Source organism: Dendropsophus ebraccatus, chromosome 9 (assembly GCF_027789765.1).
Source record: "Dendropsophus ebraccatus isolate aDenEbr1 chromosome 9, aDenEbr1.pat, whole genome shotgun sequence".
NCBI classification, from domain to species: domain Eukaryota; kingdom Metazoa; phylum Chordata; class Amphibia; order Anura; family Hylidae; genus Dendropsophus; species Dendropsophus ebraccatus.
The window spans coordinates 22,632,441-22,645,208 of NC_091462.1; the positions used below are offsets into that span (position 1 = coordinate 22,632,441).

General features: G+C 43.8%; 1 protein-coding gene across 2 annotated transcripts in view; it reads left to right on the forward strand.

The window, feature by feature from the left end:
* Positions 1-12,768, forward strand: part of GALNT13 (polypeptide N-acetylgalactosaminyltransferase 13) — a 233,881-nt gene that overhangs the window by 186,671 nt on the left and 34,442 nt on the right. For both annotated transcript variants that reach the window (XM_069985091.1, XM_069985092.1), the window contains exon 10: positions 9,141-9,275. In XM_069985091.1, the coding sequence (XP_069841192.1) occupies positions 9,141-9,275 (135 nt within the window). The remainder of the gene's footprint in view (positions 1-9,140; positions 9,276-12,768) is intronic.

Sequence of the window (12,768 nt, forward strand, 5' to 3'; positions counted from 1 at the left end):
TCCGTAGCTGACACGTCACGACCCAGTTGATGGACTGGCGCTCAACCTGTCAGTGACTGGGGCGGGATGCCGCTCAAGTCACTGATTGGCTGAGTGGCCAGTTCATCAGCCAGGACAGACCTTTTCCCCCAAGTCATGACGTCATCACAACTCGGGGTAAAATGCCTTCCGGCGGGGGTCCTTTGGATGGTCTTGCCACTCACCGTGGTCACGGAAAGAGGGAAGTTACTACTTGTAATGAATTCCCCCCCTACCCCTGCCGGCTGCAGGATTTTATAATCCGCCAGACTTCTCCTTTAAAGGCCATGAAGATAAACCTAGGGTCTTTGGAATGAAGATGTCCCAACCTTAAAGTCGTATTCCCACTGTCAAATACAGTCATTTAGCAAACGTCTCTCCTTCTCCTGATATGCTGTTCATTCCCTCCCATTGTTGACAGCTCATTATTGACCACTAGTGTTGAGTGGACTTGCTGAACTGATGGCCAACTTTCTTTGAATTTGAACGCTCCTCATTTGAACCCCAGGAGAAGTTGGATGCCGCCCTGTAGTAGCCTAAAGTCAGGTTCACACTGTGTAAAAACAACGGCCATATATGAGCAAACAATGGCCGTTATTTCATAAATATTTTCACAAATTGTTTGCACATCTACAATCGTTGTTATGAAATACGGCCGTTGTTTTTACATCGTGTGAACCTGGCCTAAGGCTGTATCCATGTTTTCCAGGACTCCCTAGGGCTGAATACAACTTTTCCAGCCACAGTGAGTCAAATGCTGAGCATTCGGTTTTGGAAAACGTTGCTGAACCTGGACATTTCGGCAAGTCCGCTCAACATTGCTGACTACAACACATGGCTGGTCATTGCCGTATTAAAGGCTTGAAAGTCAAAAGGCATGCATAGAGCCCAACATGGTGCTAGTGGGCCAAATGGCATCCATGAGCTGAACATAGTCTTATTGTGGCTATGTTCTGCCCAATTCCCAAACATAAAATCTTTTTGTGCAGGACTCAAAAACACGGTAAACCATACTTTTGTATTCTGCAAAGACAGTCATTATGTCGGGGAAATGGATAGAACATAGTCACTATGGGGGACATTTACAAAAGGTCTGGCAGGAGCGTAGGCCAGAAGAAGTCACAGATTTGGCCCTAATTCTTGGCGTACACTTACCGTATGCTCTGCTTGCCCGATGGGTGGGCAGGGGGAGCTTGGGGGGGGGGCAGCAAGGTAGGGAGGAGGCGTGACCCCGCCCCCTGTAGATTTGGTACGTTAGGCTCAGGTTCGGGCACCCGGCCAGCCGTATTCACTAAGAGGCTCTTGAATGAGTGAATTCGTCATGGGAAAAGGGGACGGGGCCTCATTTAAGACCAGTGTATGAGTGCACCAATCTTCATAAATCCCCCCCTATAAGTCTATGGCTTTTTTATGCTTAATAATAGGCCCAACCCTGCTGTGTGCTAAGGAGGAGCAAAAAGTACCAAACAATGCTGTCATATGTCATGGATCTTTTTCCTATGCACATATGGGGAGATTTATCAAACATGGTGTAAAGTGAAACTTGCTCAGTTGCCCCTAGCAACCAATCAGATCCCACCTTTCATTCCTCACAGACTCTTTAGAAAAAGGAAAGGTGGAATCTGATTGGTTGCTAGGGGCAACTGAGCCAGTTTCACTTTACATCATGTTTGATAAATCTCCCCCATTATGTTCACACTATGCTTCAAAAACAGAAAAGGTGTCTGCTTCGATTTAAGAGTCAATGGAATGACGGACGTCCAATGCACGCAGTGTATTAAATGACAGACGTTGCCTGCGCAAACATTAAAATAATGATCATGACAATTACTTTGGACGTCTTTTTCAAACATCGCACTATCCTTTTTGTAATTGTTCACACACCGTTTTTACTATTAAATTCAATGGACTTTTCGATTAAAGGGATTTTTTTCTTCAAAAACAGAAGAAAAAATGTTGTGTAAACATAGCAATAAGGTGTATGACTGTGGAAATATGGCCTCTAAGCAAAGTGACATGGACACTGATGTTAACAAATGCTATTTTAGTTTTAAAAAAAATAACAAAAACACAATTATGTGATTCTAATATATTTGATGTTGTGTGAACATGGCCTTAAAAGGTACAAAATACTATATTATATCAATATGATTCTGTGATACAGACGACCATATAGGACCAGGATTGGGAACCTTTGGCCCTCCAGCTCTTGCAACACTACCATTTCCCTCCCTGATATAAGAGACCAAAACACCATTCCTAAAGGGGTTATCCAACGAAAATCTTTTTCTTTCAAATCAACTTGTTTCAGAAAGTTATATAGATTTGTAATTTACTTCTATTTCTACTTCTATTTTCATACTTATCAACTGCTGTATGTCCTGCAGGAAGTGGTGTATTCTTTCCGTTCTGACACAATGCTCTCTGCTGCCACCTCTGTCCATGACAGGAACTGTCCAGAGCAGCAGCAAATCCCCATAGAAAACCTCTCCTGCTCTGCACAGTTCCTGTGTCGGACAGAGATGGCAGCAGAGAGCACTGTGTCAGAATGGAAAGAATACACAACTTCCTGCAGCTGATACGTATGGGAAGACTTTAGAATTTTAAATAGAAGTAAATTATAAATCTATATAACTTTCTGACACCAGTTGATTTGAAAGAAAAAGATTTTTGTTAGATAACCCCTTTAATGCAGACTATGATATAAACTACCGTATTTAGTAGATTTTTTTATTTTATTTTGTAACTTTTTTTTAATTGTCTTGTGACTAATAATACATGAGAACACAGAATCCAGTCCTGTTATGCAGAAGACCATATTAGACCAGACACCACACAACACGTTTAGTAAAAACAATTCTCCGTGTTTCTCACACATATTTATCATGTTGCGCCCCGGTATAACAACACTGTCTTGCGGCCCATTCCTCTGCCATTTTGCTCTGTGCAGTACAGATGTATTTGTATTCGCTGTACTTCTTTTATATTCACAGAATGATTATTTCTCTATACGCTGTTAATATCCCCAGCTTTTCTTACACCTTGCTATTAGCTGTCACGTATGCGAACACTCGAGGAATTTTTATAATTGACGTCTTGTATTTTTAGCAAAAAAAAAAAGATATCTGTAATGAATGTGAGGCATTGTGAGGCGCGCTCTGTTATTTTTAACACATTTCTGCGTTTAGCACTTTAAAAATAAATCTCTATACTATTACTATTAAAGTGTATGGTGTTTCCATGACAACCACAAATTGCATTGATTGTTTTCACTTTCACACAGCAATTAAAGGGACTCTTCAGTAATGCGGCTGCCGGCCCTGCACCCACACAGTAAGCTGTTTAGTCCTGGTGGGATTAGACCTAGGCAGGTACATCTTTGTCAGTGTGAGAAATAGAGGGGTAATGCTGAAGTGCCACTAGATTCCCTGTGTTGGTGCCTTTGTTGTTTGTATCCCAGGGAGACTTGATATTTTTTTCCTCTAGGGCCATATATGAAAAGCTACATTATTAAAGAATTCCTTGAATACGCTATAGTACCTTCTCATACCTAGATTATATGGGAAGTTTATATATATTGTCAGTCCCGAACGAACAATATGGCCCACCGGGCAAAACCTGGTGGGCCGCCCAGATTGCCAGTGCGTTGACCTGCCCAGGCTGAATTTTTTAATTTTTGTCATCAGTTAAATAAGTCAATAATACCTGATCTGCATGTAGATAGAATGCGTGTAATGTTGTAGAATTAATTATTATTCGTTTTTTCCTCAATGCTCAATCTTGGTGACCACCAGCATCATCCTGAGGAAGTTCTACTTGCTATATATTTCACTGCACCAGGTTATATACACTTGTTTAAGCATCTTCCCACTCAAGAACCAGCAGGGGTGGAAACTCGAGGTGGGGTAAAGTCCCTGTGCCACCTAACTGGTTTAGATTTCAGCTTCTCCTGAAGATACTGTCTAAGGGCCAGTTTACACTGAGCAAAATCGAGGGAAGTCCGCAGCAGAGCTCTCCACCCTGGAATCCCACCTACCTCAGTGTCAAATAGTGGGAGGGCTTACATGCCTCCACCTCCGACATGTCAATTCTTTGAGCAGAGAGCGGAGACAGAGAACGGAGAGCGGAGGCTGATTTTGCTCAGTGTGATCTGGCCCTAAGGCAGGGATGGGAAAACTTAGGCTCTTAAAGTTCCCAACATGCCTGGACAGCCAAAGCTTTAGCCTTGGCTGGCCAGGCATGATGGGATTTGTAGTTTTGCTACAGCTGGAGGGCTGAAGGTTTCCCAGACTGCACAGAGACCCAAAGCAAAGGGCAACCATAATTAATAAGCATAGCTGCCAGGAATAAAGAGACAGACACCAATGTAACTTTTGCTGGGTGGTGATTGGCCACAGCTTTTAATTATTTCTCTAACCAAACCAATAACCGGGCGCGTAGTGCCGAACTCTTAGACCGAGGGGTGTAAGCGATATGCCGGATGACAGACTCCTGCCGTGCAAGTCCGCCTCACTAACCCAACACGCCTGCTTAGCAGGTAATTTCCGCCAGCTGTGACTTAAGTATAATAACAAAAAGAAAGCACAAAAAGAAACAAACACCATGACAAACCAAGACCAAAAGGGAGGGCGGGTGGGCAAACCGGCTGCAGGTCAGTCCTGTGGTGACTGAGAGCAGGAAGAGGAAGTTGAGGTTCCTAAAGGCAGAGGGAGGGGTTAGATGTAGGAGGGAATCCAGCCTATTGGCCACAGAGCTCATAGGAAACACCCAGGAGCTGTGTCTGCAAGGGGAGAGGGGTGTGGGGAGAAGTTCCAGACTCACAGTAACTGTTAACCCTTTCCTGGCAGCTGCTAACAATCAGGTTTTAGGAGGAAATAGAGGAGAGTGCATGTGCAGTCAGTGTGCACCCTCCATATCCAGTCAGGTGCCTTCCATCCCTGGTCTAAGGGGGTCTCCAGGCCTTAAAGGATTCCAACACCCAATAACTTATCTCCTATACACAGGAGCATCATGATGATCATATGCACATGTGTCACACTATTTCTGTCGAGCCAACTGCTGTACCCCTTGTTTATAGGAAGAATTTGCGCTTCCTTCCTGCCTCTTAAAGTGTCGGCTTATGCAACTAAAACCTTTCCCTACCAAAAACAATCATATCAGACAGCCAGGGCCGATTCTAGCTTCTCTGCTGCCTGAGAATCAATTGTGTAGGAACTATTCTCACGTATTCTCACGTCGATACCTCAGCTATTAATAAACTTATTATTTTCTCATTATGTATTATGATGTTCTGCAGAATCTCATCATACACCTCAGCTGCTGCAGAACCTCATTATACACCTCAGCTGCTGCAGAACCTCATTATACACCTTAGCTGCTGCAGAACCTCATTATACACCTCAGCTGCTGCAGAACATCACACTACACCTCAGCTGCTGAAGAACATCATCATACACCTCAGCTGCTGCAGAACATCATAACATACATGCATACATGCATGCACTGCAGCACCCTAATGTATTCAAGTGGGGGAGGGGGGTGCACATGGCACAGTGACTTTATTAAACTGCAGGGGTTAATAAAGTCCCTGTGCCATGTGCATCCCTAAAACTCCCCACCCCACAGAATACATAACATAAGGGTGCTGGAGGGGTTAACGAGGAGAGGAGGACTGTTATATATACAGTGTACAGCACATATATGATACAGCAGACTATATATACACTGTATAGGGGAGGAGTATTACATATACAGTAAATATATGATATAGCAGTTAATGTATACACTATATAGAGGAAGGTTGTTCTATATAAAGCACACATATGAAACAGAAGAGACAATGTATACACTATATAGGGGAGGACTGTTATATATACAGTATACAGTACATATATGATATAGCAGTGGTTAATAAAGCAACTGTGCCATGTGACCCCCCTGGAATACATAAGGGTGCTGCAGTGCAAAGTATAAGAAACTAACTGTGCCATGTGACCCCCCCACCCCCAATACAGTGACCCCTGCACTGCAGCACCCTCCCAAATGTATTCAAGTGGGGTAGGGGGTGCACATGGCACAGTGACTTTATTAAAATGCAGGGGTTAATAAAGTTACTAAACACATAACATAAGGTGCTGCATGGGTTAATAAAGTTACTAAACACATAACATAAGGTGCTGCATGGGTTAATAAAGTTACTAAACACATAACATAAGGGGCTGCAGGGGTTAACTCACCAGCAGCAGGCCCAGTGGAGGAGGTCCAGGAGGAGGAAGATGATTGGGAGGGATTATTTCTCAGGTAATCGGCTGCCCACCACACACAGACAGAGCAGCACACATAGACACAGTGACAGACACACAGACAGCCACACACATACAGTGACAGACACACAGAGCAGTACATACACAGGGACAGAAAGTACAGGCAGACCCAGCACCACACACAGGTACGCAGCAGAGACAGCACCACATCAGGAGGGCAGCTGTCCAGCCCTAGACAGGACACACACAACAGCACACACACCACACTAGACACACACCAGAACTGTACAAAAGATGATCTCCTCCTCCTCTGGGCCGACAGCGTCCAGCCATGTGTGCAGTCACTGCTCTGACACTGTGAGCGGCTGCTGCCCTCAGTGTCTCAGCGGCCCTCCTCAGCAGCGTGGCAGCAGGCAGCCTCTGCACTATTAGTTTATATTAAAACAGTAATTGAAGTATGCAGACCGGGCGGCCCCCTGGACTGCAAATCAGGCAGCAGGAAGAGGAGGGATCAGCATGTGGAGCCGCTGTGGCCGTCCGTTCATGCTCCTACCCAATCCTCAGGAAGACTGCCGGGTGACGTCACACATCACAGAGACGAAGCCCGGCAGTTCCTGGGGAGGGCGGTAGGGGGCCGGCCAGGTACTCAGCACTGTTAGGGGGCCGGGACTGCTGTCATTTTAGTGAAGTTAAACTTCACTAAAATGACAGTGGCAGAGAAGATTGTGCCGTCCCCTGGAGGATCACAGGAGATGCCGCCTGAGGCGGAAGGCTCACTCTGCCTCATGGCAGAAGCGGGCCTGCAGACAGCTTTACTGTACTACCAGAACTACTGTCTTAGCAAACGCTCCTAGCTTCTACTAAAGGTGTTTCCAAGTTTGTGGCATAGAGAATGAATATACCGTTGTTGTACTTGCTCATCTTGACACTTCTTTTAGCTGAAAAAGTTGGTTTCCTATTTAAGAGATCATTAGGGAGTCCCGATGGTCCATCCAGTTGCGATTAGACATGAGTTCAGAGTAAGCAATACACTGTAGGTTAATAAGCTTTGGGTGCTGTTGGTAACATCGGGTGACAGGTCCAGCAGAACATTGTGGCTTTCAATGCAAAAAGGAACCCACAATGCCGATAAGGCTGTGAAACACACAAGGGAGACATGTCAGAGACATTTTGGAAAAGATCAAAGCACCAAACCCTTTTTTTTTTGGACTGCAGAGATTTTCAGAAACCTAATCCTCTGGGGTCTCTTTCATCTGTATTTAGGAGAAGTATAAACAAGCTGTAAATTCGATTGCAACTCTATGACCCGTCTTTATCTCTCCTCAATTTGGATGCCTTGGATCAGGAATGGCACGGTCTTTGCTTGTCAAAAATACATAAACCTTGATACAAACCCGAGAAGTCCTTAAAAGTTAAGTGTGGTTAACCACTTACATGAAGAGTTATAGGTCTTGTTTTGTAGAAGTATGGTGTAATAATAATAATAATAATAATATATTAATTAGTTCTACTTGAAACATGTAGTCCATGTTCCAGGGTGCTGCATTTGATTAGAGGTGTCTGTTAGATGTTAGATGCGCAGTGTCCCAAAGTGGATGTCTATTGCTTACTGCAACATACGTAGGTCGGTCCTGTGTGTTTCTATGCTTTGGGATAGCAGGAGGTATTTTGCCCTCCCACCACTTGGTGTCACTGTCTCCTAATACACACCTGTATAAATATCCACCAGACCTGCACCTGTTCTAAACACAAAAAGCTGTTTGTTAGTACATCCCGGGGTGGGCGCATACCACTCCTGGTCAACGTGAGAAGTGCTTTGCTGGTACACCACCATTTCGCCTAGCTAAGTGACAACTGGCAACCCCTAGTTACTGCAGATGCAGCACTAAAGCTGCCTGGAAAACACAGATACCACCATAGGCTGTATCCATGTTTTATTGGGCTCCCTAGGGCTGCATCCAACTTCTTTAGCCACTAAAAATCAAATGCAGCGCACACGGGTTTGATCAGACCCTAGCATGTTCGAGATGCACTCATCTCTAATTCTTACTAGTGTTGAGCGGACTTGCCAAACTATTTGGGTCCAGTGCCGTTCTTCGAACTCAAGCACTTGGCAGTTGACTTCCGGCATCTGCAGAAGTTGGATGCTGTCCTAGAGAGTCCTGGAAAATATGGATACAGCCATAGACCATAGCCAGTATCCATGTTTTCCAGGCTGCCCTAGGGTGGTATTCAGCTTCTCCAGCCGCTGGAAGTGAACTGCCAAGCATTCGGGTTCAAAAAACGGTGTTTAACCCGACCAATTTGATAAGTCCACTCAATAATTGAATACCGGTGGCTGACGAAGTTGGATGCACCAGTTTTCAAATGCAGAACAATCAATCTTGAGCATGCTTGAGTACCGCTCAACTCTACTTACTACCTATTCACAGGTATTTGATCAGTGGAAGTGTGATCCCTGAGACTCCACTAATCACAAGAACAGGGTCACTTGTCCTAGTGGGATCGGAGAGGAGGATGAGTATGTTTGTTGCTACTCTTCCCTCACAATGGGACTTGGCATTCTTCGGCACTCCCATAGGGACACTCGACCACCTGTGTATTCCGAGGGGGACAAGAGACCCCATTTTTTTGACCAGTGATGGCCCTAGTGTCCCCCCCCCCCCCCCTACTGATCAAATACTGATCAACTAGCCAATAGATAGGTGATAGGTTGTTATACTTGGGTAACCCATTTATGCTTAGTAAATAATTTATATTTGTTGTTTTCTAATGAAAATGCCTTCAGATGTTAAAAAATATTCATGTTTTCTTTATGTTCATTTTATATCTTATTTATGTTTTATGTTTATTTTTCAGGTCTTTTCTTACACGGCTGATAAAGAAATCCGAACCGATGATTTATGCCTGGACGTATCTCGGTTGAATGGTCCGGTCATTATGCTCAAGTGTCATCACATGAGGGGTAACCAGCTGTGGGAGTATGACGCAGAGGTAGGTCGGCTGCTGGTCACATACCTGATGTCTTTATTGTCTTTAGATACCGTAGTAAAAAGAATAGCCCCTACATCCATCAGTCGCCACTGATCATCATCCACTTTTCCTATAGGATTCATCTAGATTCCCAGCAGACTCATTTCTGTATGGTTACATTAGTGTATGTGACATAAATAGTGCAAAAAGTAATGTTGCTATGTCATTTGTCAATAGCCATTCAATAATACATGTACAGATTACTGTGATGCTGCAAAACATTGGTGGAAAGGTCAGCAGGTCAGCAACATGGCATAGACAGCTATCTGCAACCTGTGCATATACCAGTAAGTGGTAGGCTATGTTCCTACTACGGGATTATATCGGGAGTAGGTGTCTGTCTATTGATAATGACATTGATAGTGAACATGTTAATTATTTGCAGTCCTCATTTGCACCCATACGTCTTCACTTGAAGAGGTGATCCAGGATTAGAAAAAGCACAGCTACTTTCTTGCAAAAACAGCGCCACCCCTGTCCTCAGGTTGTGTGTGTTATTAAAATTCAGCTCTATTCACTTTAATGTAACCAAGCTGCAAAACGACAGCCGACATTTATCATTGTTCATGTGTTCACTATGGGGAGCGATAAGCCACTGCCAGACCGCTTTGGCCTTGGCTTATTACTCCTAGAATGATAGGGTCGGGCTTAAAAGTCCATCACACCCAAACCTTTCTCTTCATTGTCTTCATGAGTCATAGGGCCCTATTCCACGGGCCGAGCAACGATGTAAACGAGCGCCAATCTGCTAGATCAGCGCTCGTTTACTAGGCCTATTCCAGGGCCTCGATAATCGTGAAACAAGGGCTGCAGGAACATCGTTACAAATGTCCTTGCAGCCCTTGTTTCATACATTACCTGTCCGGGCGCAAGTTTCTTCTCCCGGTCCCGCGCCGCAGCATCGGCTTCAGAGGGGAGCTGTCTGAACTGACCGGCAATCACTGGCCGCGGCGTTTCCAGCCAGTGATTGGCTGAGCGGTCTGTAAGTTCAGACAGCTCCGCTCCGAAGTCGATGCTACGGCGCGGGATCGGGAGAAGAAGACCTGCAGCCTGAACATGTAATGTATGGTTCTGCTGAAATCGACGGTCGCCGGCGTGCACCGCTGGTGGCGAACAACGATTTTAGGTCTGAACCTAAATGAACGATCAGCCGATGAAACGATCATCGGCTGATCGTTCTCTCTATTCCCGATTCGGCCGATTATTGCTCCTGTGGAATAGGGCCCTTACTGTTGGCCAAGCCTGCCGGTGAAGGTGGGTTTGGCTGACGTTATGAGCACTTTAATTCTTAAGACAGGGACATGGGTGGCCGATAATGATAATTTATATGGCTGTGCAAAAGATTCAATAAACTTTCCTTGCAACATTTTTTACTGATAATTGACCTATGTAAAAGGACCCTTACTGAAGGATCAAGTTACATGCCCATAAAAGTCTATGAAGAACAAAGGGGAGGAGTGGTTAATAGCTGGAGAGAGACAGAAACTGACTGCAGAAAAAAACAGGCGTTTACATTGGTTATTTATCCTCACTAAGTGCTTGATTTTCACCTTATGCTGCTCAGTACTGCTCTATAATGTCCCCCATGCTACTGCCTTTTCTTATGGCAAACTTTGAAGACATAGAACTGGATCTCCTCCTCTATGTGTGTGCTGTGTGTGTATTTTTGCATGTGCGGCATAGAGGCAAGTCTCCACCCACTAACTAAACAACTAAAAAATTATAAATGAAACCTGCAGAACAGAAAGTAAAAATGCTATATACAAATTGTGACCACCAATAGTGCTACTCCCCATGTACACATATGACAGCTTGTCTGGAAGACAGCTTTACTATAACCCCTTAAGGCTCTGTGCCTCAAGCCATGGGGTGATATGAAGTAAATTTAGGAGCTGAGCTTACCTTATACCTATCAGTAGCCAGAACTTATTGCTAAATGATTGACATTAGTGATCATGCTTATGTCAGTCATTTAACCCCTAAATACTGTGATCTATAGTAATTACAGCATTTAAATGCCTCACTGACCTGTCATTCTGGTGTCTGACGTCCAATTGGCAGCTCCGCAATGCAACTGCAGGATGACAACCAGTTTCTATGGCAACCGGAGGCCTTTGCAAGTCATAGTAAATTTGCCAAGAGAGCCCGCCTCCGACAGACCTTACCAGGAGAGCACGGATCTAACTGATCAATGCTATGTGATATACTGTATAACAAAACCAGCTTAAGGGATCCTGATAACACAAGTAATATAGAAACTGCATAAATAGCCCTGTAGCACCATAATAGCGGGTTCGTATGCACACAATTGCTGTTACTTTCCCTTCCTGCAGGTGATACGGCAGCAGTCCTGAAAGACTAGAGATTTTTTTAATGGAAGTAAATAACACATCTCTAGTATCAGTTGATTTAAAAGAATTTTTTTTTTGTGAACTATCTCTTTAATTTTTTATGTTTTCTATGTTTAAATCAACGTTATTCTTATGGCCACTGTGTGTCTTCCTTCACTGTACATGTGTCTAGCTACTACACCTCCACATTTAATAGCAGAGAATCCTGAGGGTCCTTGCATTGCATGGTCAGCTCTCCTCTCACACAGCACCAAAACCTCTGTAACCACCTCTGTGACATTATACTGACTAAATTGTTGCATAAAAAAGAGCACTGTCTCCTGGTAAGTATGCAGGGATGATAATATAGGTTAATTGACCTCAGTTGTTATAACTTAATTTAATAAAGAACAGGTGTTTTCCTTGCGTTAGTGCACTTCCTGTGTTTGGTGAGGAAAGACCAAATATTGTCATTGAGGGAGCATAGGCCATAGTTTAGTCATGTATAGCACTGATTTAAACATAGAAAACTTAAAAATAAAAAATAAAAAAAACAAAGCAAGTACTGTATATTGTAAAACTGCTTACGACCACAAGCCCTATTGATTTCTTAAGAAAAAAGAAAATAAATCCACGACAGGTATCAGAATGAATGAAGAATGTAACTCTCTGTGATATCTACAGCACTACAATATAATAGCCATAGAGAAAAACCAAAAGCAGACGCACGATCCCATAGCACAAGACTGTAAGTTCACGTCTTCCCTTGTATCCCTCTCGTCTTTGTTGTCATGGTTTTACAGATTAAAGCTGACCTTAATGTAAGGTCGTCCACTTTCTCCTTATGGCATTTTAGATAGCATTTAAGAAGACTAAAGATGTCCCATGGAAACAGATCTTTAGAGTTAGTGACATAGAAAACAGAATGAAAGCCGCCGCTGATCTCATTTTGCCTGCCAAGTGCCTATGATTGAAGAATAACAGAAGATTTGATCAGCGCCTGTGATCTATTGCTCTATGTGACACGCTTGTATCCTCGGGTATGTGGTAGAACCCTCTCCGACATCGGAATATATTATGTGCATTTACATGACAATATATCTCTAGGAGACTAGAGATACAAC